Source organism: Cupressus sempervirens, chromosome 1 (assembly GCF_028749045.1).
Source record: "Cupressus sempervirens isolate cs-2001-9-10 chromosome 1, ASM2874904v1, whole genome shotgun sequence".
NCBI lineage: Eukaryota > Viridiplantae > Streptophyta > Pinopsida > Cupressales > Cupressaceae > Cupressus > Cupressus sempervirens.
The window spans coordinates 875,842,329-875,868,254 of record NC_143118.1 but is presented as its reverse complement, the minus strand read 5'-3'; the positions used below and the strand labels follow the sequence as shown (position 1 = coordinate 875,868,254).

General features: G+C 39.8%; 1 protein-coding gene across 3 annotated transcripts in view; it reads right to left on the bottom strand.

The window, feature by feature from the left end:
* Positions 1-25,926, bottom strand: part of DECOY (decoy) — a 108,958-nt gene that overhangs the window by 32,502 nt on the left and 50,530 nt on the right. For all 3 annotated transcript variants that reach the window (XM_089792364.1, XM_089792353.1, XM_089792371.1), the window contains exons 4-5: positions 25,575-25,704; positions 25,338-25,466 (exon numbers count right to left, since the gene is read on the bottom strand). In XM_089792364.1, the coding sequence (XP_089648490.1) occupies positions 25,338-25,466; positions 25,575-25,704 (259 nt within the window). The remainder of the gene's footprint in view (positions 1-25,337; positions 25,467-25,574; positions 25,705-25,926) is intronic.

Sequence of the window (25,926 nt, the reverse complement as noted above, 5' to 3'; positions counted from 1 at the left end):
AAATCTTATCAATGATAAACAAGTCTTCTTGTCGATTTTAAACAATTACCATCGACATACCGCTGCCACTGGATGTCCGACCATATCCAAGATGACTTACTATAAATAGTAAGTATGCCCAAAGTTGCCTCAAAACCCCTTAAAAAGACCTGCAACTGAAACTATCTAGGCCAAATGGCTTCTAAGTCCCTTTAGTGTCCTGGTTAGCCTATGGGACCATGGGGAAATAGGCTAACGACAACATCATGCTATAAATGCTAAAAAAGGGGACATTACAGTCCGCCCTTCCCAAAATTGCTTGTCCCCAAGCAATGGTCAAACAACAACCCAATCAATCCACCTGGATCCCAAATGTAGTCATGAACTATACTATTGTCAGTCAACATAGGCTCCTGCAACAACCTCTGAAAATTAACCAAGAGGAATCCATAATCAAATTGGCAAATACAACTCACCCAAACTCCAAAGTCAGGAACCCATGAGAAACAAGCTCTCGAAATATCAAAACCCAAGTAGAGTAGATAACCCAAACTGCCAACATAGTAAATACCATCAACACATCCCACTAGCATATACGGAATGTATAATCCAACTTTGCAATAATGGTGAACGCTCTCGAATGAAACTGTACCAAGTATGGAGAATCCACACACTGTACAACTCCTGCAATCAACACAACTCTGCAGATCACCGGCCACTGTCTCATAACCATAACTCCCCTGCACCGCTGATGGTGAAAAGACATCACAAGATAAACAGCAAGAAATGGAACCCAAACCAAATTTGCCTGCCATCAACTCCTCAACACAAGGATCAAATGCTAACTGATGTACATACCCTGTAGTATAATACTGATAAAAAGAACCAACCTCAGTCAACAGCTCACCATGAACAAGTGATACAACCCACTGTGACTGATCACCAGTTAAGTCAGGAGATATCATAGCCAAAGGCGTAGAATCAATAATAACAACCGCTGAAGCATCACTCCCAAACTCCTACTCTAAGTCATGTATTATCAAGCTGTCAACCGCAGAACCTATCGCCATGTCATGCCCATCACAACTCTCATCCCAAGACGTCAAACTGTCCCATAACTGATGACAAGCACTAGGAACCAAAGTACATCTCTGTATCATCATCTCATCAACATGGTCATCAAAGGTAAATTGATGAGCATACCTCATAGAATGCGCCAATCTTAGTTAGTGGCTCAGATTGCAATCGATCATTAACCATGTTGGAATTGACTACTACCTCCGAAGACATCACCAAGGGAGTAGTATTACTAGCAGGAACCATGCCAACTACCGGCTCACCAATATCACACATGATTTTTGATACAACATCTCTAGTCTCCGTGCCATCAGTACTAGAGGCCACCACCATGTCAGGCATACCACAACAATCTGCTGCAGCACCCAACTCAACTAATCCTGACTCTAGTGGGAACGAACCCAATATGCCAATGTTAGTATCAAGGATGGATGCATTCCCATCTCCACTGTCTTTGACAATCTCAACAATGGACATCCTCGGATCACCAGACACCACAGCTTGTGACTGTATAGAATCTGGTAAAGACTGCAGTCGCTCTAACTCCATGGTCACCTTAGCCAAATGAAATTGCGACTCCTCGAAAGCCAACTGCGTACTCTCAAGAATCTCAGAAGTCATCTCGAGCTGCTGAGTAAGCTCACTCACCTCATCTTCCTTGGCCAATAATGCTTCATATGCTGTACTCCCCCACTCCATAAGATAATCTCTGTCGGCTACCAACTGCATATAATTCTGTCTCAAAATCCGAATAGCCTCCCATAAAGAGTGGATCTTTGTCAAGGAAAGATAACTGCCTCCCTCCTCATCACTAGTAGGAGAACCCCATCCATAAATTGCTAACAACTGGCGAGCAGCATCAAAATGTTCGCACGCAATAGCAATGTCTCACTTGCCAACTCTCAACTAACTAGACACATGATTGTGCCGATTGGTCGAACTCCTATACTCTATCCCTGGTACACTGTCCAAAGGAGCAACCTCAGAATAGCTATCATCTGTAATACTCAGATCCTGGGACTCTCCTGTAAACTCTATCATCTCTGAGAAATCATCAACATGTGACCTGACTGTAAAAGGAAACTGAGTCCCTGCTATATGCGCTAACTCCCGAACTGAGCTCACCTCAAGACAAAACTCGTCCACATGTCTCTCAGAATCCTGGAGAGCGAACTAAATACACACCAAGGAATTCCGAGTATCCTCCAGCTCATGAGAAAGCCGATCAACCTCCTCCTTCTTCTTCAATGCATCTAAACAGATCCCTGCAAGATTAAGGAGATGATCGCGATCTGAAAGTAGGTGTATGTAACTTACCTTCATTGCCTCCATGCCTTGATCTGCTGTAAGTCACCACAAGAAGAACCTGTTGTGACTCCTTTTTGTCTCTCCTACAGTTGAATCATCCAAATGTGATTCTCAATCAATCTATGCATCTTGTCATGATGAGATAAAGCCGCGACAATATCCTTGTCCCCTGTCTTCAGCTGGCTTGCCAAACCAAGTGAAGAGCTACTGGCCTCTATCTCATGTGAAGAAGCATCCAACTGTGCTTGATACTCATTTTTTGCAAAGTTCTGAATGCTCACTTTCTGATCAACTGTACTATCCTCAAACATGACAGTATCCTCAACAGCTGTAACTTCATCCAGCCCAACTGTACTGGAATCACTATTTGTGTCAATCACGCAATCCGGTGTGCCTATGATATCACCTTCTAATGCAACTGGCTCAACCTGCACAACATCTGAAACCCCTTCTACCTGTGAAGATGATGCAAATAAACCATTATCTGAAGATGTGCTAATGTCTCCCTGTATTGAATCAACATGTCTGTTAAACTCCTCATACAAATTTCTGCCTGTCATAGGGAAGGTACAATCCTTAGGCCTATCAAAATGGTCAATTAGTCTCTCCTTAAACTCCACATAGGAGGTAATGTGTGCATGACCCACAGTGACCATACCATGATGCCACCACTTGTGTGCTAACCCATCCAGGTGAATTGTTGCATACTTAATAGCTTCTTCCTCAGGCATAGGGTTCATTTGAAAATATGTGTCAAGCTTTTGAACCCAAGCTCTTGCTGTAGACTTCCCCGAGCCATCATAATATGGTAACTGAAGTTTCCCTACTCTCTTCCGTAGCTCATAGCTCTGGTTCTTGTCATGTCCACGTGGCATATGCTTCATCCGCACATCTATATACTCCCTAAAGGTAATTGCAGCTATAAAATCTGGACCTCCGGCTTTCCAATCTCTCCTCAGCTGGTCCTGTATATCAGTGATCTGGGGCTATGGTACGGGCTGCTCTAGAGCTCTAGGAGGAAATGTTGGAACTATGGGCCTCGAACTCACTATCCTAGTTTGCTGGGGTGCATGACCGAAATTGTTCTCAACTTCTTTGCCTCCATTATGTGCCCCATCCTGATTATTACCATTCTGATTTTTTTCTCCAACCACATTAGCATTCAACCCCATTTGACGAGCCATCATTTGCATCATAAGCTCAAATCTCTGACTTTGTTCTTGTGCTCTTTGCTCTGTTGATCGCTGCCCCTGTGCTAAGGTGTCTAATAATTGTAAGAATCTTTCCTTTCCCTCATCTAGACCGGCATTCATTTTGTCAAACATTTTTCTCTCTATCTCGCTAATCCAAATTCCCAATAAGACCTCCACAGGATGGCAGAAAACCGCTCTGATACCACTGTAATAACCCCAATAGGTTATAACTTCTTCAAACACCAAAAATCTTTATACTTCAGTTGTTTGACATTTCGTCAAACACTTTGCAAGCAAGCTCTGATACCACTATAATGACCCTCCTCAAATCTGCTCTCAAAAAATGCTGATGAAAGCTCAAGGAATTTCATCAAACAATTCACATGCAAGGGACTTATGAGTGATATAGTATTTCAGCTGGCTTTAAATGACTCTTTTTTAATTTGCATCAATGAGAATCTTGTGCTAGAAGACTCCAAATGGACTACACAATGGCCTAACATGAGTATGCTAATAATTTTGACAATATTTAGTGCATATATATGATCTAAGCATGAGAAATGAACACCTACAGCCAACTGGCATTTTTACAAACAGTTGGTGTGCAAACTAACTAGCTGATAAATAATGATATTGAATTGCTTAAATGACACCAGCAACTATTATCTTCTTAATTTGCAATGAAATTTCTAATACAATGCTCATGAAATATGGCCAAGACTTTTGGCATTTACATGGATTACAAAATGATAAAGCTGGTATAATGCACACTTACAGCTGAAACTTATAACACCCTAAAAAACAATACTAATAAAGGAACCTGTTTGTAGATGGCTGTAATAATTTTCTTTAATGCTGCCCCTTCTGCTTTGCTTTCTTCGAACTGCTTTTTCGGCTTGCTTTTTTGTACCCGCTTTTTCAGCCTGCTTTTTCGGATCCACTTTTTTTGGACAGCTTTTTCGTACCCGCTTTTTTCAGCCTGCTTTTTCGGTTCCGCTTTTTCGGACTACTACTATGTTGAATCTCAAAACCATATCTTTCAATGGTGTCAAGATTTCCAGCTTGAAGGGATTTCATCCTCCAAACTATTGAGACATAATCTCCAGCAAATTTCCCAATTTCTTTGATATTTCCAAGCATGCTAAAAAAAAGCTCTTCCATTTCTTTTATAGTGTTCTCACAAGAGCTCCATCTTTCGTTTTCTCAATGTGAGATAAAAGATAACTCCCTTTATGTAACTTATGTCTCCAATGTGTTATAAAATAAAAGGGACTCTTTTAATTTAAATATTTCCCACAAACTATAGTCTATGCATTAATAAAGTTAAATATTTAAATTTAACTTTATAAAATAGCTTTATCAATGCATAACAAATCTTATCAATGATAAACAAGTCTTCTTGTCGATTTTAAACAATTACCATCGACATACCGCTGCCACTGGATGTCCGACCATATCCAAGATGACTTACTATAAATAGTAAGTATGCCCAAAGTTGCCTCAAAACCCCTTAGAAAGACCTGCAACTGAAACTATCTAGACCAAATGGCCTCTAAGTCCCTTTAATGTCTTGGTTAGCCTATGGGACCATGGGGAAATAGGCTAACGACAACATCATGCTATGAATGCTAAAAAAGGGGACATTACAGTAACTACTTCAGAATGTAAGGAGAATTAAACATGACAAGCATCAGCCTTTCGGATTTGGGTCATCGATCATTTATATTTTCTTCCATATCATGCATCAATTTCTCAATGTGTATTATTTTAGAAAGTTCTAAGAGACAAGACAAGGCAAGGGTAACTGCAGATATCTTTTGAGTGGTAGAAGGATTTCAAATGCAGATGAAACAGAGGTATAGAATTCCAAGGGCACTTGTAGAGAAATATGCAAAGACTATTTCCTTTATGGTTGAGACTGATTACACTTGTATGGAAGCAATTGAACCAAGGAAAATCTTCATACATCCTATGGGCTATGAAGTTACACAAGGGATGTTAGAAGGGTATGCTAAGGCTATGTTAGAATCATCTAGAGACCCTACATGTGGAAGATGGGTTACATACCAAGAGAAATTCAGTGCAGTAAGGGAATGACTATACAGTGGCACTAGGAAGAGGAAAAGTAAAGAAGATGGTAGAAAAAATGGTTATGCAAGGAGGTATGAGAAAGGATGAGTGGAAAGAAGTGAAGAAAATGGCAAGCGAGCTTCATTCAAAAGTCAAGCTTCAGGGAGAAGCATTGAACAGTCAAATGAGCCTATTACAAAGGTTGTTGACACTAGTGTTGTCAAAGAATCTACTAAAGATGATGAGGAGATTGAGATCACAAAAGTATAGCTCAAACCAGAAGTTCGCAGTACACCAAGAATAGATCTTCTCCTACAGTAAAGACAGAGGAACAATCTAAGAGTGAGCCAAAGAAAGCTACAAGGCAAAAGGCAAAGACACATAGATCTAGTTTTAAGAAGCCAAACATCTCAAAGGAAATAAAGACAGATAAGGGTAAGGAAACTAAGAAAGATGCAGAACCAGAAGATGAACACAACAATGTAGAAGAGCCAAAGGAATCAGAGATGGATTTGGAAGCAGAAAGAAGGAAGTGGAAACCAGAAATATAGAGTTACAGACACAGTTGAACATGATGGTAACTTGGATCAGATTAAAAAATACTATTGGAGATATTAAGAAGAACGACAAGGTATGCTTGAGAGCTCAATTATCAAACATTTACTGAATTTCAGAAGGAATGTAGTAGAATTAAAAGGTAGTATACCAGATCATTTGTTTGAAAACTTTGAAAAAAAGAGACCTGGAGCAATTGAAGAAGATAAGAAAATGAGAGAAGACAAAGTAGGAGAGCTTTGTAGTCTAATCAGTTTTGAAGAGATGAGTAATGTTCTTGAGCAAGTAAAGCCTAAGCTAAGAACACAGATGAGACAAATCAAGTTAATGGACGAATTATATGATGAAGTTGAGATTGAAACCGAGAAAGCACTTATGGAAGTACTTAGAGATCCTAGTTTCAGGACGAAGCAACCAGAGAAGAAATCAGTTGGGATATCAATATAATGAACCAACCATTAAAACATGAGAAGAGGAGGAAACACAACAAACAACCAGGCTTCTACATCATTGGAGTACCAATTACTTTGGATGCAACACCTGAAGAGGAAGAGCAGAATGAAGAGGAGTATAATGTAGACAACACTGGGAATATTGGTGAAATAGGTGATATTGGAAACATTATATTAGAGGCGGTCAGTATGGCAGAGGGCATTAGAGACTGTGAGAAAGGAGACAAACAAGAAGAAGATACTAAACAAGATGATTGGGAAGGAGGTAAACAAGATGATCAGAATGTTGAGGCAGATCGGAGTCAACATGAGATGGATACAAATCAGAATACATTGCCATATGAGTAAATGATTCTAATAAGAGAGATGATCAGGCAACTATGATTGAACAAAGGACAGTACAGGTGAATGCTCAACCTTTTGTTGTTGAGAAGAGGTTGGTAGATAAAGGTAAAAATATTGCCACACCAAACACATTACTGCAAACATTGTCGGCAAGTAGCAGCAAGTCTAAAGACATCACTAAATTAATCATGGGAGACATGGATAAGAAAGGATTTATTAAAATATCATTATTTGTTTATGCTAAAGCCATAGAGCAGTCAGAGAAAAAGACAGGAAAACACAAGATAATTCTTGAGAAGGCAATGGACAGATTGCAGAAAACATTGCCTACACCATCACAGTAACAAGGATCAAGCATTGCAGAAAACCTTAGTCGAGTAATTGATAAATTTGATGACCATTTCACCACCTTGATCGAGGCAACAAAATTGAGAGCACAACAAGAGTTTGAGTTAAAACAATTCCAAAGGTATGTGCGAACATTGCAAGTGATTTGCCAGCTATCAATCAGTGCATTAAGGACATCAGATGTTGCATTGCTGAACGGAAGATGTATATAGCATGTACAAGGTCACACCGCTATGTTGAAGATGTAACTATATGCATTAAAGAGGATGAGAAATTAGAATAGATGGTAATTAAGACGCTTAATGCTATTCACTCTTTGAAGCATGAAAGAAATCGAATCTTAAGGAGATTCCGTCTAATGAGAGACAATTTGACTCCTAAGTTGGATATATTACAAAAGGAGCTGGATACACTATTGAAAGCAAAGGAATCTAACGAGAAATTCACTTCTGTGGACCTAAATGGAGCTAAAATTGCTGCATATGCAATATCTGCAGTAATTCATGTAGTAGAATCAGTCAAGAAGAATTGGAATGCTAAATGTGAAACCTTGAGAAGAAACTTTTCAAATTGTATGAGGTTTTTGGATTACATATTCTTGGCGGCACATATTTTGACTTGTATATATGTACATAAGATACTCACCTTTGCCATTGATGTCAAAGGAGCAGTGAGGACAGTGAAAAATATATGAAGTATATGGGGAGTAAGGACAGTAAAGATATGTAAATATAGGTTATATAACAAAGGGAGAGAGCAGCAGATAGAAACCACGTACAAAGGGGAAGCATGTATACAGATATGAAATGATAAAGGTATGCATAAGAAAGTTAAAGTTTTGTATGGCCAGAATTTTGAGTTTTTGCAAATTTTGATACTTGACTGTAGTAGAGAATAAGGTGATAGACTTGAGATGCCAGACAAAGTGTAAACATAAAGTGAGGTGGCAAACACAATTAGGCCCTGAAGTAGTTCACCTAGTTGCTCTCATAATACAATCGACACGGATAGTGGATACCCAACAAGAGGGAGAGATTCACACTAGGGAGAATATACCTATGGAAGATACAGTCCTTGAGGAGGCCGACAAGTTGCTTGAGGAAGAAGTGATGGTATCTTCCCCCCTAGCAGTAGACAATGAGGATCTGGTAGAGATACAGAGTGAAAGGGTGGAACCATCTGATACATTCTCATTTATAGCCAAGGCAGAATTTTTCCTCACAGAGTTGCAGGCAATGGAGCATTCCACTAGGAAGATCATGCAACAGGGTAGGTCTTAGAATATAGAAGTCATGGTGAAAGCAATGGAATCATTGGCTGTATTGCATAACAGCTTCCAGATAGATTGGGAACTGTTACAGAAAATTGGATATACGCAGGAGGAATTGGCCGTCAAGTAGACAAAGAGGTACACCATTCCTTCCACTGAGGAATACCCACCTCTCATGGAGACCCTTGCAGACATGGAAGTTGCTTTCTGTTGGACATTCTTGGAACTCCAGCAAGAAAAAAGCTTGGCTAAGGAATGGGAGTTGAAAATGACTACCCTTCAAGACAAGTGGAAGGTTGAGAAAGATGTCATGGAAGAACCCTAGAGAATGGAAAAAACTGACTTGGAAAACAAAATTGCCATAGCAGAGGCAAAGAAGATGGACGCGTTGTGGGTCCTGCATAGAGTTCGAGCAAGAAAAAAGGCAACTAAACACAACTTGCAATGGCTTCGGGGAGCTCCGAGTACAAAGATGTCTTCTCAACCCTCTTCTTAAAACTCAAGTTTTTGTTCTAGTGTGTTTGGTAATCATATGGAAGATGACTTTGTTTTTTTTTTGGAGGGGGGGGGAATAGATGTAGTAGAGAATAAAGTAATATTGTATCTAGCACTTGTTAAACTTGAGCGGGTTGGATAGTTGGGAAGTGAGGGAATGCATTGATTGGTCTTCCCAACAAACCAACCCTTTTATAAGCACTTGGAATATTGATAATGTACTCATGATATTTTTGGTATGAATAAAGTAAATCATTCTCTTGCCATTCAGGTATTGTGGTAATCAGGTACATGCTATTTTGCTCCTCTATAGGCATATATTCTGTGAATTTAAGTAGTATTTCTATTCTACATTAGCCAATTTTTCACAAATGCTGTCATCAATGCCAAAGGGGGAGATTGTTGACAAGTTGGCTGAGGTAAGCACATGAATGTTGTCAATACTGACAACACTATACAAGGTTAAGAACACTTATTGTGGAGTTATAGCTTTGGTATGTTAGCATGAAAAAAAATTCTAAGTACATCATAGGAAAACAGTGAATAGTCTTAATATTTTTGTCAGCAAGCTTCACTAGAAGCACCTACAAAGCTACAGTTTTAGAACATTGTAGTATGGAGAATCTACATAATACATCTATGAACGCTTATGTTAGTTTTACATATGGCACAAGTTTTGGTTAGAAAACCAATTGCAGTTTGTTATCGTCGAGGCAAAGTACATGGGACAATTTTGGTATTTTGGCTTGAGAATGTAGGGACAACATCCTAGATGTTAACCCTCACCTAATAGATCTTAATATTAAGTTTTGACAACGTGTTAATAATGTACAAGGCCAACTGAATAGGAAACCTAATGCAAAGGGTATAAAGGCGGAATGTTTTAATAAGAGAAGTTTCCAATGCTTATGCTATTTTATGATTCTTATGTGCGAGCTTTGTTTACGTTGGAAAGATTGTGTTTTGATGATCAAAGCAAAAGCAAAGGCATATGAGCATGTACAAATGCAAGGGGCAGCAAAGGACTAATCAGATATTTGAGATATCAGCATGGTCAAAGTTCTGGTATTCCTCTATACTACTTGTAAAGTTGTATATTGTTGTAAGAGCAATGAGCTCACCTCTTTGTAATACAACTCCTAACAAGGTTGAGGCTTCTAACAAGGTCTAAGTACTCTAACAAGGACAAATAAACTATATGTATGTCATAGACTCCTAACAGGGTCAAAACCTTTCACAAGGTATTTTTGATTAGTGAAGATCATTTTGTGTGTGTAAAGACCCGAACTGGCTTCCAACTTAATTATTGAACACGACTTATTTTCTTTGCAACTCCGAACAGTTTATAATGTATTTGCTTTATTTTCAATGAAAATTAGAATCAACAATTTCGAGAAGTCTTGAAAAGATAATAAATTATAGCCAAATTAAACTTCTTCAACACTTTATTTTGCAAGTTCTTTGAAAGCATACATCAAAAATCATAAAATATAGATATGGCACCTGGACTGCATTTATTCAATCACACCGTATTTCACAACATGCTTCCTTGATTACGGTGACTCCTCAATGCCTAGCCTTTGCAGATGATTAACATCCCTCTAGTAGCCCACATCAATGATGAGCAGCTATATGAATTACGGCTAGTAGGGAGACCAATTGGTAGGCGTAACTCCTTTCATTGACACGATTTGCTGGGTAATATTGCAGGCCTTTAGCATAGACTCACGGCTCTTTGTCAACCGTCCCAACTCAATGTAAGGGTTGTAATTTGCATCAGAACTTCCAAGAATTGATGTCTAATCCCTTCAATATGATCAGCCTACGTTACAACCTTGGCCGCAGGTATATATGGAATAGTAGAAACACAATATCAATTCCATACTCCTCAACTTCTTAGGCAGAAAAACATGAGTCTCCACGCTTCTAGAATTTATCAAAACAAGATTCTCCAAGCCACAGTTAAACACAATAGGAGAAGTCGGCAAATATCGAATCCACTATACTTCAGCAGTGGAATGAAAACACTTCTCAACTACAGTGATGAATAGCAGAGAAGTTGGGCAAACTTAGCTATACCTCAACAGCTAAATTGCAAAAGAAATTCCAAACCCTTATACATCAGCAAGGACATGCAATTATGAATCCAAGAAAAAGCCACAAAGACACAAAATCAAATATATAATCAAGTGTGTCTTTTTCTTGATGAAAACAGCTCTCATTTATAAGCTTTTCGTTGGAAAAATCTATAAAATTCCACTTCAAAAAACGTGGAAGTTTTTCAAAAGAACTCAACACTAGAAACTTTCCAACTTGCTTTTTAGAAATATCTCTTCAAGTCATTATTATAATAATGTTTAATAATGCAACTCAATAAATAAATAAAAGTTCATATAATTATTAACCTGATCAACCACAAGTGACAACCAACTGCCAAGCCATCCATTGCACTGCTAAAAATAACAACTGCCCATAATAGACTTACTAAATTAGTAAGTAATCAACTGAGACCCCCAAAACACCCTATCAACTCATGAGGGTCACTGTGATCAGCTAACTCAAATCAACTGCACAGCCTAGCCAAACACATGGATATTAGAGTCCTCCCTCCACGAAATTGCTTATCCTCAAGCAATCCAGTATTAAAAAAACCTCCACCAGGATCCCACAAGAAGCAAGTGATGTCCCCATCCTCACAAAATCAACTAAATGCAAATGCCATCATCAGGACCCATAACAAAACTTGCAACATGTCACCAAATATCTATACTGATGATGTAAAATTTGGAACATTGTTGTCGGTAAAATGTATAGTGTAGCCGACAGGTAGAGTAGTATCTGAACGGGCGTGTGACGCTTTAGTCACCCCTTCAGAAAGGTATATGTACACATCCGAGATGGACTTTGGAAAGATCATTGATCATGGTAGTCATTGTAATCGGATTGTAATCTACAAGTGCATACATGAATAAAGTCCATGTTCTGAATTGAATCGTGTTATACGTGTATTAAGCTTTTTACCCTATGCAGCAAACATTTGGCGCAAGATTAATGCCGAATTTGCCAAACAAGGACCGAAACAAGGTGAAAGATAGGAATGAACTAAGTACAGCAAAAAAAAATTTAATTTTAACACAGCAAGCAGAGCGTAGATAGAGACTTTAGCAAATTGTCGAGGGGCACCGAAGGAGTGAAGAGGCACAGACGGAGGGAGTGCACTCACCTAGTAGGTTGAGGAGTGCCGAGAAATTGCTGGAAGAAACTCGACAACGCTTGAATTTGGTGGAGGAAACAAGGGAAGAATTCCTTAACTTGTATACACCGAGGAGAGAGTGTCCGAACGGAAGGGAAGCAACTCGTACAGCTCAGAGTGCCAAGGGAGCACGAGCGTGGAGTGATCTCTTCGTTCCCAATACACTGGACGAACGAATACAGGCGGAGAATAGAACATCACTTGAAGACTTCTCACCAAACAACGCAGTTGTTGGAAACAAGACTGTTATATAGAACAGCACAAAAGACTAGAACATTGCGAAAGCACAAAACAACGTGGGAGCACAGAACAGTGCAGAAGTCCAGAACAATGCGAAAGTCCAAAACAATGCAGGAACACAGAACAACGCAGAAGTTAGAATAGCGCGGGAACACAAAACAACGCGGGAGCACAAGTACCTCAGAATCAGAGAAAAGTAACGATGGCAGGCCCTAAAGAAAAGTTACCCAAGTTTCACGGAGATGGTTCAGCAGACCCTATCAGACATTGTAAAACGTGTAAAACCATATGGACAGCAAATGGTGTAATGGATGAGGATGATTGGGTAAGACAATTTCCAGCGACCCTACGGGGTGTGGCAATAGATTGGTTTTCTGACACCAATCCTCAGAAACTTAGTACATGGGAGGATGTTAAAAAAGAATTTATAGCAGAATTTAGATTACTCCGAGATGATAATGAAATAGTGGCAGAAATCTACAGCACCAAACAAGGAAAGAATGAGACAGTCTGAACCTATGCCAGGTGACTGAAAGAATTGATCGGGAAGATGGAGAGTCAACCAGCGGATGGGCTGAAAAACGGTGGTTCATGGACGGGCTACGACCGGCTCTTAAAAAGAAAATGAAGATAGTACCACCAGCGTCATACATCGATGCATATACTCGTGCCATGGATTTGGAAAGCAAACAAAAGATGAGTAAGAAGAAGAAACATAAGTCCTCTGATTCGGATGATTCATCCTCGAAGAGTAGTAGTGATGAGGAATCGAACAAGAAGGTGAAAGCCCTACAGAAAGACATGCTGCGGATGATGAAAGAATTCAAAAATTTGAAAAAGAATCCAAATACAGTAAAAGGAGAACTATGGTGTATGGACTGCAAGGAGAACGGCCATACGAAGGGTTCATGCCCGAAGAAGCAGTTTTGTGACATCTGCCAAGTGGCGGGGCATTCCCTGAAAAAGTGCCTGTTTAACTTGAAAGCAAAGGGACACTAGCAAGTGTTACTCACACAAGAAGTGTCGAACAATAACAATAACACGGGCAATGATGCAACTTCAGGTGGATATTGAAATAATAACAGACACGGAAGGGGTGGAAACAATAACAATAACAATGGAGGCCAGAGTAGAATACAATATGATGCGAGTGGACAGCCGATGATACAGTGTCGGACATGTAATCTTTGGGGTCACTTTGCGAGGGACTGTACTACAAAGAAGACACCACAGCTACTGTGCAGATGGTGTGGTCCAGGGGACCATGACGATTCAAAATGTCCAAAGCAAAGCGTAAATTTATTAAGTATTGAAACAAATAATGAGAACGTGTTGGCAATCACACGGGAGCAGGTGAGGAAGGAAAAATATCCGAATGCGGAAGAAGAGAAGGAGAGGTTACAAAAAGCCCGAACAAAGATAGAGAAGCAGATGAAAGCGGAGAAGTCACAAGTAAAAGACACTGCTGAAACCTCGAAAAGAAATTTGGCGAAACAAAACATGGTGAAACAGATAATGCAAACAGAAGTGCCAATTAAATTAAATGATCTTCTTCTCACCATGCCACAATTGCATACGACTATTATAAATATGACACCGTCCCCGAGAGTGACGGAGGAAGCAAAGGATAGTAAGGAAACAACCACGGCAACAACAACAGACCCAATGTTACTAGTACTTACTACAGGTAGACACCCAACAGTGGTGGAGATGGGCATTCTAAGTACAGTGCTAACGGATACAATAGTAGATGGAAGATCGGGAGTGAACGTGCTACCGGAAGATATCTAGAAAAAATTGGACAACCAACACTATGGCCACCCACCTTTCAGCTACTTATAGCAAATCAACATGGGATAAAACCACTGGGAACATTAATGACACAGCCAGTAACAATTGGAACACAACCATTTTTACTGGATTTCGTGGTCATTCCACTAAAGAGAAAAGGGTACGACGCCATCCTGGGATGGGGGTCGCTGGTGCAAGCTAACGTAAAGCATGATTGGAAAAGGAACACCCTATCAATGGAGAAGGGAGGTAGGAGATTTATAATCGATTTGCATACACAAATGGTAGGAAAAGAAGCCGCGTTGTCGAACTCAGAAGGCGAAGGCGAGAATGACGACGAAGGGAAAAGGAGGATGGAACCAGATGATGAAGGGGTATTGAGATTAGGAGGGTCAACCGATGACGACCTAGATTAAGTAAACGGATTGCTACACTGGCAAATGGAAGATTATGAGGTCTTTCCGAGTTGCAATATTTTGAGTATTGAGGAGGGAAGAGAAGCCCATGAGTTTCTGAAGGAGTACAGTGAACTAAAGGAGGGGGAAGCGCAGGTGGATGAAACACCTGCCCATACGTTCAATAAAGATAAATCAATAAAATATGAAGAGCCGACAGTGAAAGCAATGAACTTGGGTGATGAGGAAAATCCGAAAAACATTCTTGTAGGAGATGATTGGAACCCAGTATTGAAGGCAGTAGCATTTAAAATATTCATGGAGTACAAAGATGTTTTTGCTTGGATGTATAAGGACTTAAAAGGAGTACCACCAGAACTATGTGTCCATTGGATACCATTAATCGAAAGTGCAGTACCTGTACAGAAGCGGCCATACCGAAGGAATAAGAACTATGCAGCATGGGCCACGGGAGTTGAAAAAAACAGGTAGAAGGTATGGCATCAAAAGCATTTAAAATTAAACAACTTTCAACTCGGCCAGTTAGTACTGAAGTATAATGGATGGAACGAAATTAGACCTGGAAAGTTCAACATTAAATGGTTCAGACCGTACAAGATACGGGAAGTTGGATATAATGGGGCAATTAAACTATGGACACTAGACGGAAAAAAATACCAGATGCAGTAAATGGATTGAAGTTAAAAATATATCGTGAAAGAAATGGTCCCCCGCCGACAAACAGCTGAGGAAAGAAAAGAAATGACTAAGAATAATGTATATATGTAGATAGTGTATAATAAAATATTGAAGTCAAGATAGTTTTAAAATGTTGAGTGTGGAAGTATGAAGTAATAATGAAACATGAAGCAGAAGGTAAATATATTAAGATAATGAGAAATTTAAATATAACGAGAAATTTCATATTAAAAGCACCTAGGAACAAAAGTCTGTTGTACGGCCGACCGTACAGCCTTAAAGGTTGTAAGATGATGATTAAAAATCATACTTTCATCGCTGGGAAGAGATAAAGATCGTACGGACATAAGAGCAGTTCCCAGAGAATAAAAACTCACCAAAACATCGTACGGTGATAGGAGCAGAACGCTGGCATAGATTATATATGTATGGTAACAAGAAGCCCACAGAAGAATGACTAGAAGCCGTACAGGTGCAAGGAAGGAGTTGAACCATACGAGTTTGGATTTGGAGAAGCAATATCGTACGACAAGAGCACAGGAGAATGAAACTATAGCCGTACAGTCAAAGTTGCATGGTCAAGGCAGATGAAATAGATTGAGCCCAACGTCGTACGAGGAGTGTTCGTATGAAAGTAGGAAGGAGAAGCCGTACGGAAACAAAGAAGGGATTTGTCACATGTTCGAATTAGAATTTGGTCCGTACGGAAGGAGCAAAGAGGACTAACACCATACAATAAAAAGTTATTGCACTGGAAGAAGAAGGCCGTACAGCATAGTGCTAGGGAGAGATTGGGGATAGCCATACGGTTTACATCCGTACGGATGGAGGTATGTGTGGAAAGACAACCATATGGAGAAGATAAAAGACCGTACGTTAGCAGCTTAGCAGAAGCTGAATGGTGATTAAGGAACCAAGGAGGGCCGTACAGCATACGAATGCAGTACTTTGAGACAAGAAGAAAAGGAGTAAGAGCCATGCAGTAGTAGAGCAAGACAAATTTAGGGTGAAAGATTCGTATGGACATGAGAAGAAATTTGGGTGAATGATGCAGAGGATGTAGCCGTGCAACAAAAAGAAAGAAATAGAGGAAGGAGCCCAAAAAAGAAAAAAAAAACGACGACAAATTGAAACAGTTTGGAATGAGTAATGCATAATGCCAAAGGGAAGGGTAGACATAAGCAGTTGCCAGAAACAGTGTGGAATTGGAAAAAAATGACAGAAATAGTGTGTTCCATGCAGTTTTGTGTGGGTTTCGGAGTGCTAATTTGGTCTCGGCGGCGAGGGGCGCTACCCCTCAACCCTGCCCTATAGCCCCTCGACCCCGCCGGAGGCATTGCCCCCTGGACCCCCAGTCGTTGCGGATATCAGTCGTGGAAAGTCTGACCAATTGGTGAAGACTTGGAGTTGTTGTAGGCAAGGAGTGTTTGTGTACCAGAAGTACTTGGAGTAGGTGTTGGCTGTGAAGTTGTCTTGGTGGATGCATGGAGAGCTCGAGAGGAGTTGATCATCCAGTTGAAGGCAGTACAACGACACTTGGCTCAGTGTAACCAGAGTTGGAAGCGGAGAAAGCGGCACAGGTGGCTATCAAAGTCAGCTAAGGAGACATTATTGTGTTAGCAGAGACTACAGATGCAACGTGGTTTGGAGACCAGTTTGGTGCAAGCAAGGGATGAATGTGAAAGTGATGTGACAGACACAGATCTATCTTGTTGTAGTTAGTCAATTAGTATATTTTGTTGTTAATTTGTCTCAGATATTTTGTAATTGTCATCCGGAGACGACTTTTTCTTTTGGAGGGGATGATGTTGTCGGTAAAATGTATAGTGTAGCCGACAGGGAAGAGTAGTATCCAAACGGGCGCGTGACACTTTAGTCACCCCTTTGGAAAGGTATATGTACACGTCTGAGATGGACTTTGGAAGGATCATTGATCATGGTAGTCATTGTAATCTGCAAGTGCATACATGAATAAAGTCCCTGTTCTGAATTGAATCATGTTATACATGTGTTAAGCTTTTTACCCTATGCAGTAAACAAACATCACTAACTGGCGAATTCATAGGAGATCTCAACACTCTCTCCTTCATTATGCCTACCCAATCATCCTACAAATAGTCCAACTTAGGCTCAAGCCAACTCTGTACCTAATGCAAATCATGAACATATGAGTCAAATAGCAAACTATAAATACTCATCACTGTATAAACTCTATCATCAGCATAATCATCTTCCTCGACATCCTCATGCTGTTGTGATGACTCATCCTCAATCATATCAGTGTAAACCCACATACCACAATTTGTCGCTCCCCTTAGAGAAAGGCCCCTTGCACCAAAAGAAAAGTTGACGCCACCTCAAATCTTCTCTAGAAGTGTCATTAGATCTCCCAACTAACTTGCCCTTGTCCTCAACAACTGGTGGGGATCCTCATCATCAAGTGGAAGAGCAGAAGATTTCGAAGCAACCTTACTTCAAGAAGAGGACTCCAAGTCACACGCCTTCCTCGTCACTAATTGTAGAGAAGATGGGTCCAATGACTTCACCAATCCACAGAGTGCTCAGTCAATCCCTCCATGAATAACATCACTCGTCTGTGCTCTAAAATATCATAAACCATGACCGAAAGCCTTTGGAACACACTGATGTAGCTCTCCAATCCACCAGACTACTTCAGCTGAGCCAACTCACGAAAGTAAACCTCCGGATCTTTCCTATCAAATCTCTCGATTAGGCAATCGACGAACTCCTGGTAGGAAGTGATCTAATCATGTTGCAAAGAAACCAACCCATGGTACCACCAGTCATGGGCAGCTCCATCCAAATGCAACACTCCAAATCTCATAGCTTCTACTTCAGACATACGATGCAAAGCCAAATATGTATCGAGCTTATGAATCCATGCTCGAGCTATAACTCTACTAGTACCATCAAAGTGCTCCAAAGTCATCTTACTAGCGACTTGTTGTAACTCATTCTATCGAGGTTGTCGTCTCTCAAGTCCCGACCTTGCTTTGGAATGCTCCCATTTCTAAGTTAGGAAGGAACGTATCAAAATTCAAATGATCTTTAATCGCCTATGGTAAAGCATCCCACTTTGTAAAGTGTGCCAACACATCATTAGCAAAAGGAGTGACCTCAAGCTCAATACTGACCGCATCCACCTCATGTCTCAGAAACGTAGGCCTCTATGACCTAGCATGTATGTTAGCTCTATCAACTAATCCACCACGATCCTCAACTCGAACCCGATCTGCATCTTTGTACCTATCACCATCTCGTGTTCTATCCTTGACTTGAGATCTATGAGAACCAACAAAAACATCTCAAGCTCTCTCCCTACTTTGTCTTCGAGGAAGTGCTATCTGTTGCAGAGTATTAGACAGCTGCTGCAATACACCTGTCATCTGTTGTTGTCTGGCTGCAATATTCCTAAATGCTTGCAGGGCATCTCTATCAACTTCAGCATCTATGGGTTGTGGTCCAACACCACCAGAACCACCCAAACTACCAAACTGAATCTCCGGTTCACCTTCCCTGAGTGGCGAATTATGTCCCCTTCAGGTATAGTGCATACCTGGCACAAACCTCCTATTGTCAACCATGATATAGAAAATAACAAATCAAGTACTAACTACAGTTCAAACCAAGCACTAACCAAAGTAATAACTGAGCCCAATTCCTGTAAGTTGGCAGGAAACCGCTCTGATACCACTGTAAAGACCCGAACTGGCTTCCAACTTAATTATTGAACACAACTTATTTTCTTTGCAATTCCAAATAGTTATAATGTATTTGCTTTATTTTCAATGAATATTAGAATCAACAATTTCGGGAAGTTTTGAAAAGATAATAAATTATAGCCAAATTAAACTTCTTCAACAATTTATTTTGCAAGTTCTTTGAAAGCATAGTCAAAAATCATAAAATATAGATATGGCACCTGGACTACATTTATTCAATCAAACCATATTTCACAGCATGCTTCCTTATTGATTATGGTGATTCCTCAATGCCCAACCTTTGCAAATGATAACCATCCCTCTAGTAGCCCACATCAGTTAAGCAGCTATATGAATTGCAGCTAGTAGGGAGACCAATTGGAAGGCGTGACTCCTTTCCTTGACATGATTTGTTGGGTAATATCGCAGGCCTTTAGCATAGACTCACAACTCTTTGTCAATCGTCCCAACTCAATGTAAGGGTTGTAATTTGCATCTGAACTTCCAAGAAATTGATGCCTAATCCCTTCAATATAATCAGCCTATGTTACAACCTTGGCTGTAGGTATATATGGAACAGTAGACACACAATATCAATTCCATACTCCTACTCAGCTTCTTAGGCAGAAAAACATGAGTCTCCACACTTCCAAAATTTATCAAAACAAGATTCTCCAAGCCACAGTTAAACACAGTAGGAGAATTCAGCAAATATCGAATCCACTATACTTCAATAGTGGAATGAAAACACTTCTCAGCTACAGTGATGAACAGTAGAGAAGTTGGGCAAACTTAGCTATACCTCAGCAGCTAAATTGCAAAAGAAATTCCAAACCCTTATACATCAACAAGGGCATACAATTAAGAATTCAGCAAAAAGCCACAAAGGCACAAAATCGAATATATAATCAAGCGTGTTGTTTACCGTATGGGGTAAATGGTTTATGAATGCATGTAGACAATAGACAAGAATATGTAGCACAGAAGTATTCCTTTTATTATTCGCATACATGCCGAAGAGATTACATAGTGCTTGTGCCGATGACTACAATGATTTCAGATGGTGTACATATACTTCGTGAAGAACCTTCTCGAAAGGGCCCATCGGCTACATAACAATTTACCGACTACATGCTAATCTACCCATCGGCTATTTTATAACTTTACTGACAACATGATCCCCCCCAAAAAGAAAAATCATCTTCAAACGACAATTACAAAATATTCACTCGTACCGCTTTCTCTGCTTCCAACTCTTGGGTAAACTAAGCCAAGTGTCACTGAACTGCCTTCAACTGGATGATCAACTACTCCCAAGCTCTCTATGCATCCACCAAGACAGCCTCACGTCCAAAACCTACTCTGAGTGCCTCAAGCGTATCACCCCTCTTGAAAGGTTTGCTCTGTCATTCCCTCCACCTTTGGTACACAGACACTTCATGCCTGCAGCAGCTCCAGGTCTCATCAACTAGTCATACTTTCCATGACTAATAACTGAAGTGACTGGGGGTCTAGGGGACAACACCCCTAGCAGGGTCAAGGGGCAGCCACCAAGACCAAATTATCACTCTCAAACCCACACAAAACTCCATGGAACATACCATTTTTGTGATTTCCTTCTGATTCCACATTCTTTTTGGCAACTGCTTATGTTTTACTACCTGTTTCTTTCCCTTCCCTTTGGCATCATGCGTTATTCATTTTGAACATTTTTTATTTATCATCATTTTTTTTTTCTAAGTTGTAGATTCTTCCTCTAAGTTTTTCTTCCACTACCTCCTTCTTGCAAACTCCATTTATTCTTCTGCTTAATTAGGTCAGTTATCACCCTGTACACAAATTCTTCTCCTTCCCTAGTGTTCATATGGATCCGTACAGCCCTCTCTTGTACGGCTACAACATTTCCTTGCTGAATGATATCTCCTCTTGTGATTGTCTTAGCCGTCCAGTGTAGTGGCTTCCTGCTTGGTGTGCGAAAAATGGCTCTTTCTTTATTTCATGCCTTGGCCGTACGCTTCCCCTTTTTTCCTTCTGATTTCTTCTTTACGGCCATACGGTTTGTTCTCTCTTCTACTATGCATACCATACGGTCCTCCTCCCTTTATATTCTTAGACCATACAGATCTTTTACCTCTCCTTCGGCCGTACTGACTTCTCTGTACAAATGCAGCATTGTATGGGGTTTTTTTTTTTGCTTTAGCTTGTCTACCGTACGGCTTGTGTGCTCTTACCATACGAAATATGTGCTTTGCTTCTTTTTCTACTGTACGTAGTACGGCCTATGCTTTGCCTCCTTTTATCTTTCCCAAATCACCATATGAACTTTTGTTCCTTCACCTTCTTGTACCATACACCATATGAGCTTTGCCTTCCTTCCGATCCACCATACAATTCTTTCACTAGCACCTTCTTCTGTTCACCATACACTGTACGATCCTCACCATTTACTCACCCTTCTTCCTTTCCACTGTACGGCTGACCTTTCTATGCTTGTCTTGCCACCATACAGTCTTCTTTTCCCTACCATCGTACGATCCATATATTACCTTTTCCTTGGCCGTATGGTGGTCATTAGTTTGCCATACGGGGACCATACGATGGCCGTATGGTGACTCTAATAACTTCTTTTTTTCAAATTTTTTTTTTTTAAATCACTGAATTTTACTGCTCCTCAATATTCCTCAACAACGGAATAGGTCGCGCATGATATATTTTCAACTTGGAACCGTTCATTGTTTCTGGAATTTCCTGCCGGTCCAATGTCCATAACTTTATTGCTCCATTATCACCTACTTCCTGGATTTGGTATGGCCCAACCCATTTGACTTTAAACTTCCCCGGTTTAATTCCATTCCATCCACCATACTTCAACACCAGCTGTCTTGGTTGGAACTTGTTCAGTTTTAGGTGTTTATCATGCTACACTTTGTGCCTGTTCTGTGTGACCTTCGTGGGCTTTTGTGCTTGCAATCATTAAAGTTTATTTAAGTTACATGATCTCTCCCTCAGGTTTTCCATATCGCCAAGCTTGTTCTCGACACTCGGTACCATGAATTCCGTCCGCTGCCACTCCTTGCTGTCTAACTGTATTCTTGATTTTAAAACCTTCACTCTGTACTTCTGAAGTTTTTATTAAATCCTTCCTCTTTCTTTCCTTGCAGACCATATGATGTGTTTTCCTTGCTACCAGCGCCTTTCTACTATATCCGTGGTTCGACGTAACATTTTCTTTCTGCTTGGTTCGTTTATTGTGTACCATACGGTGGAATATTTCATTTTTTTGGATTCGTATTTTATGTTCTTCCCTTTAGCTTTTGTCGTAACCACCTTTCCTTCTTCCGTTTCTATGTATTCCTTCAAACATTGATTTCTCTCTTCTTTCTCACCTTCGTCAACCCTTAACATATTACAGCTCAAAAAGAGCTCGTAATCCTTCATCTGCAAGTGGAAAAGGTCGTTCACCAAATCCAAATCATCGTCCATCGATCCACCTTCCAACCATAGGACTCTTTCCTCATTGAGTTCCAATCGCTGCTTTCCTTCATCCTTTTCTTCAGAATTAGATGATACGGCTTCTTCGCCCACCATTTGTGTGTGTTAATCAATAATGAATCATCATCCACTACTTTCCATTGATAGTATATTCTTCTTCCAATTATGCTTAGCCCTTGCTTGTACAAGCCATCCCCGGCCTAGAATGGCATCATATCCTCTCCTCTTCAGCGGAATAACGACGAAATCGAGTAGGAATGACTGTGTTCCAATAGTCACTGGTTGTGCCATCAGGATCCCGAGAGGTTTAATGCTTTGTTGGTCCGCCGTTAGTAATTGGAACGTAAGTGGCCACAATGTTGGTTGTCCCAACTTCTTCCAAGTATCTTCTAGTAGGACGTTTACCCCTAAACCTCCGTCCACAATTGTGTCTGAAAGGATTGTTCCTAATGTACTCATCTCTACAACCACCGGATGTCATCCAGATGTGAGCGCTAGCAACATTGGGTCCGCCTTACTCCACTTTCCTTCTCCCTTCCATGTTCTCCTGGTAATTTAGCAGTTGGGGCTATGTTTGTGAGTATTGTCCGTAGTTGAGGCATTGTGAGGATCAGATCATTTAACTTGATTGGTATTTCAATTTGTAATATCTATCATATGATGTTTTGTTCTGCGCAGTTCCTTGTTGAGGTATCGGTAATGTCCTTCAATTGTGATTTCTTTGCCTGCGTTGATTTCTCAATTTCTGCCCGCGCTTCTTCCAATCTCTTCTTTTCTTCCATTGGGTTGGAGTACAATTTTGCTTGTTTACGAGTGATTGCCAAGACTTCTTCTTCGTCCACACCAATGCTGATCAAAGTCACTCCTGATTTTGGGCTCTTGGTATCTTCATGATCTCCAAGACCGCACCATCAACATAACAACTTTGGTGTATTGGCTGATGTATAGTTTTGTGCAAAGTGGCCTAACAAATTGCATGCTCGGCATTGAACTATCGAGCGGCCATTCACATCATACTGAATTCGGCTACAGCCCCCATTATTATTGTTGTTATCGTTGTTGGTATTGTTGTTTTGCCCTCTTCTACTATTTCTGTACCCACCCGAAGTGGCACCATCATTCTTGGTGTTTCCGCTTCCTCCTGACACGGAAGCCTCCTGTGTTAGGAGCACTTGTTGATGCCCTCTTGTTTTCATATTGAAACGGCATTCTTTTATGGAATGTCCCATAATTTGGCAGATCTCACAGAACTGGTTCTTCAAACAGGATCCCTTCGAGTGACCTTTTGTCTTGCATTTTGTGCACCATAGCTCGTTTCCCTTCATCTCTTTTTGCATATTCTTAAATTCCTTCATCATTCTAATCATATCCTTTTGGAGAGCTCGAACCTTCTTGCTGCCCTTTTCGTCACCACTGCTATCTTCCGAAGACGCGTCATCTAAGTCAAATAAGCTACTTTTCTTCTTTTTCATTTTCTGTTCACTCTCTAAGTCCATCACCCGATTGTATGCTTCGATGTATGATGATGGCGGCACAATCTTCATTTTCTTCCTTAACTCCGGGCATAGTCCTTCAATGAATCATCACTTTTTCAGCCCATCTGTCGGCTTACTTTCTATTTTATTTATTTATTCTTTTAGTTTCCTAGCATATACACGAACTGTTTCATTTTTCCCCTGCTTTGTGGTGTAGATTTCTGCTACTATTTCATTTAACAATGAACTTTTATATAGAGTTTACAGACACTATAAAAGTGTAGCTTAAAATGGATTAAATTGAGAAAAACTAAAAAGAAAGCCCAATTGAGCATTAACTAAAACTAGCTAAATATAACAAGATACTAAAAAAATTAAAAATATTCTAATACCCTTCCTTAATGGTCATTCAATCAACTACCTTGCAAAACACAGTACATGTCTTGTACTTAAAAGTCCTTCAAAACATTCTACTGGTACTAAGATCCTCCCTAGATTTGCTGAATTTCATTGACATATAGGGAGAAAAATGCATGGGAAGATTGTAGCAAAGAGATAATCAAATCTTCCTAGTACAAGGAGGCATTCAAGGCCATCTCCAACTATCATCACAAACTTACCATTGAGAAGATATTGGTGGAATTTCTAACATGGATAGTTTGAACTTATGTTACTAGCTTCACCTGTATGGGCTGGAGTGTAGGAAAAATACCATTCTTGTAGGGGTTTGGGTTCAGGTTCAGAACAGTCTTGGGTTCCTTAAGGTTTTGGTGATGAATCTCAAATCAGGGCTCCCATTTCTGCTGCATATAATACAAAATGAATGTAATAAAAAACAAGGGTTTTCTTAGAGTGCATTAAAAAAAGGTAAATATTTAAATTTATTAAGGTTAATTACAGTTTTCTGAATTTTATATCCCCTTCAAAATTTACATTACTAAGGAAATTAAAGTTATTCATCAATAGTAAATACACATAAGAGAGTGGAAACACAAAATTTAATCTAAAAAATAATTTTTAAATGCTTTATACCTAATTGCAATGTACACGTATTATATTATTTCTATAATTAATAAAACGGAATATTAAAATTATATAATATTCAATCTTATTAATAAAACAGAATTACCCTTGCTTTGGTTGGCAAGTGAAAACAATTTACCAGTGGAGACATGTACCTTGAAGTTTGATGGATCTTTATGCCCAGATTGCTTGGATTCTACAATGCGATGGCCACAAGGAGCATTGCCAACAAAGTATACATTTGAGAGATCTCCAATTATAGATTGTAAGACAGACTCTGCACACTGTCCAGAGAAAGGAACACCGCAGGCACATATCTTAATTACTACCCTTGAGAAATAGCTTAAAAAAGCAACCAAAAGTCTTAGTTCAGAATATTTTCTGTAGTTTACCTTACGCAATGTTTCTTCTTTAGCATATAGTTTCTCTGGAAAGTGCCATACAGGATTATCTCCTGATGCACCATATGGAGTTCCATGGACAATGAGATAAAGTCTGCGATCAAGTGCCCTGTGTAGTGACCTGTACAAGAAACCAACTATTCAATAGAAAAAGGATACTGATACAAAATACAAGACATTACAAGTCTTTAGAGTCATCTCCCATCCTTGTTTCAAAGGCTAAAATTGTAACTAAACAGCAATATAAAGGTGTTACTATGGTCTCTACCTTACAAAGTTTAACAAATTAAAGTGTATGATGTTCAATGGAAAAGATGAAGCAATGTTCACAATGATGTAGTTC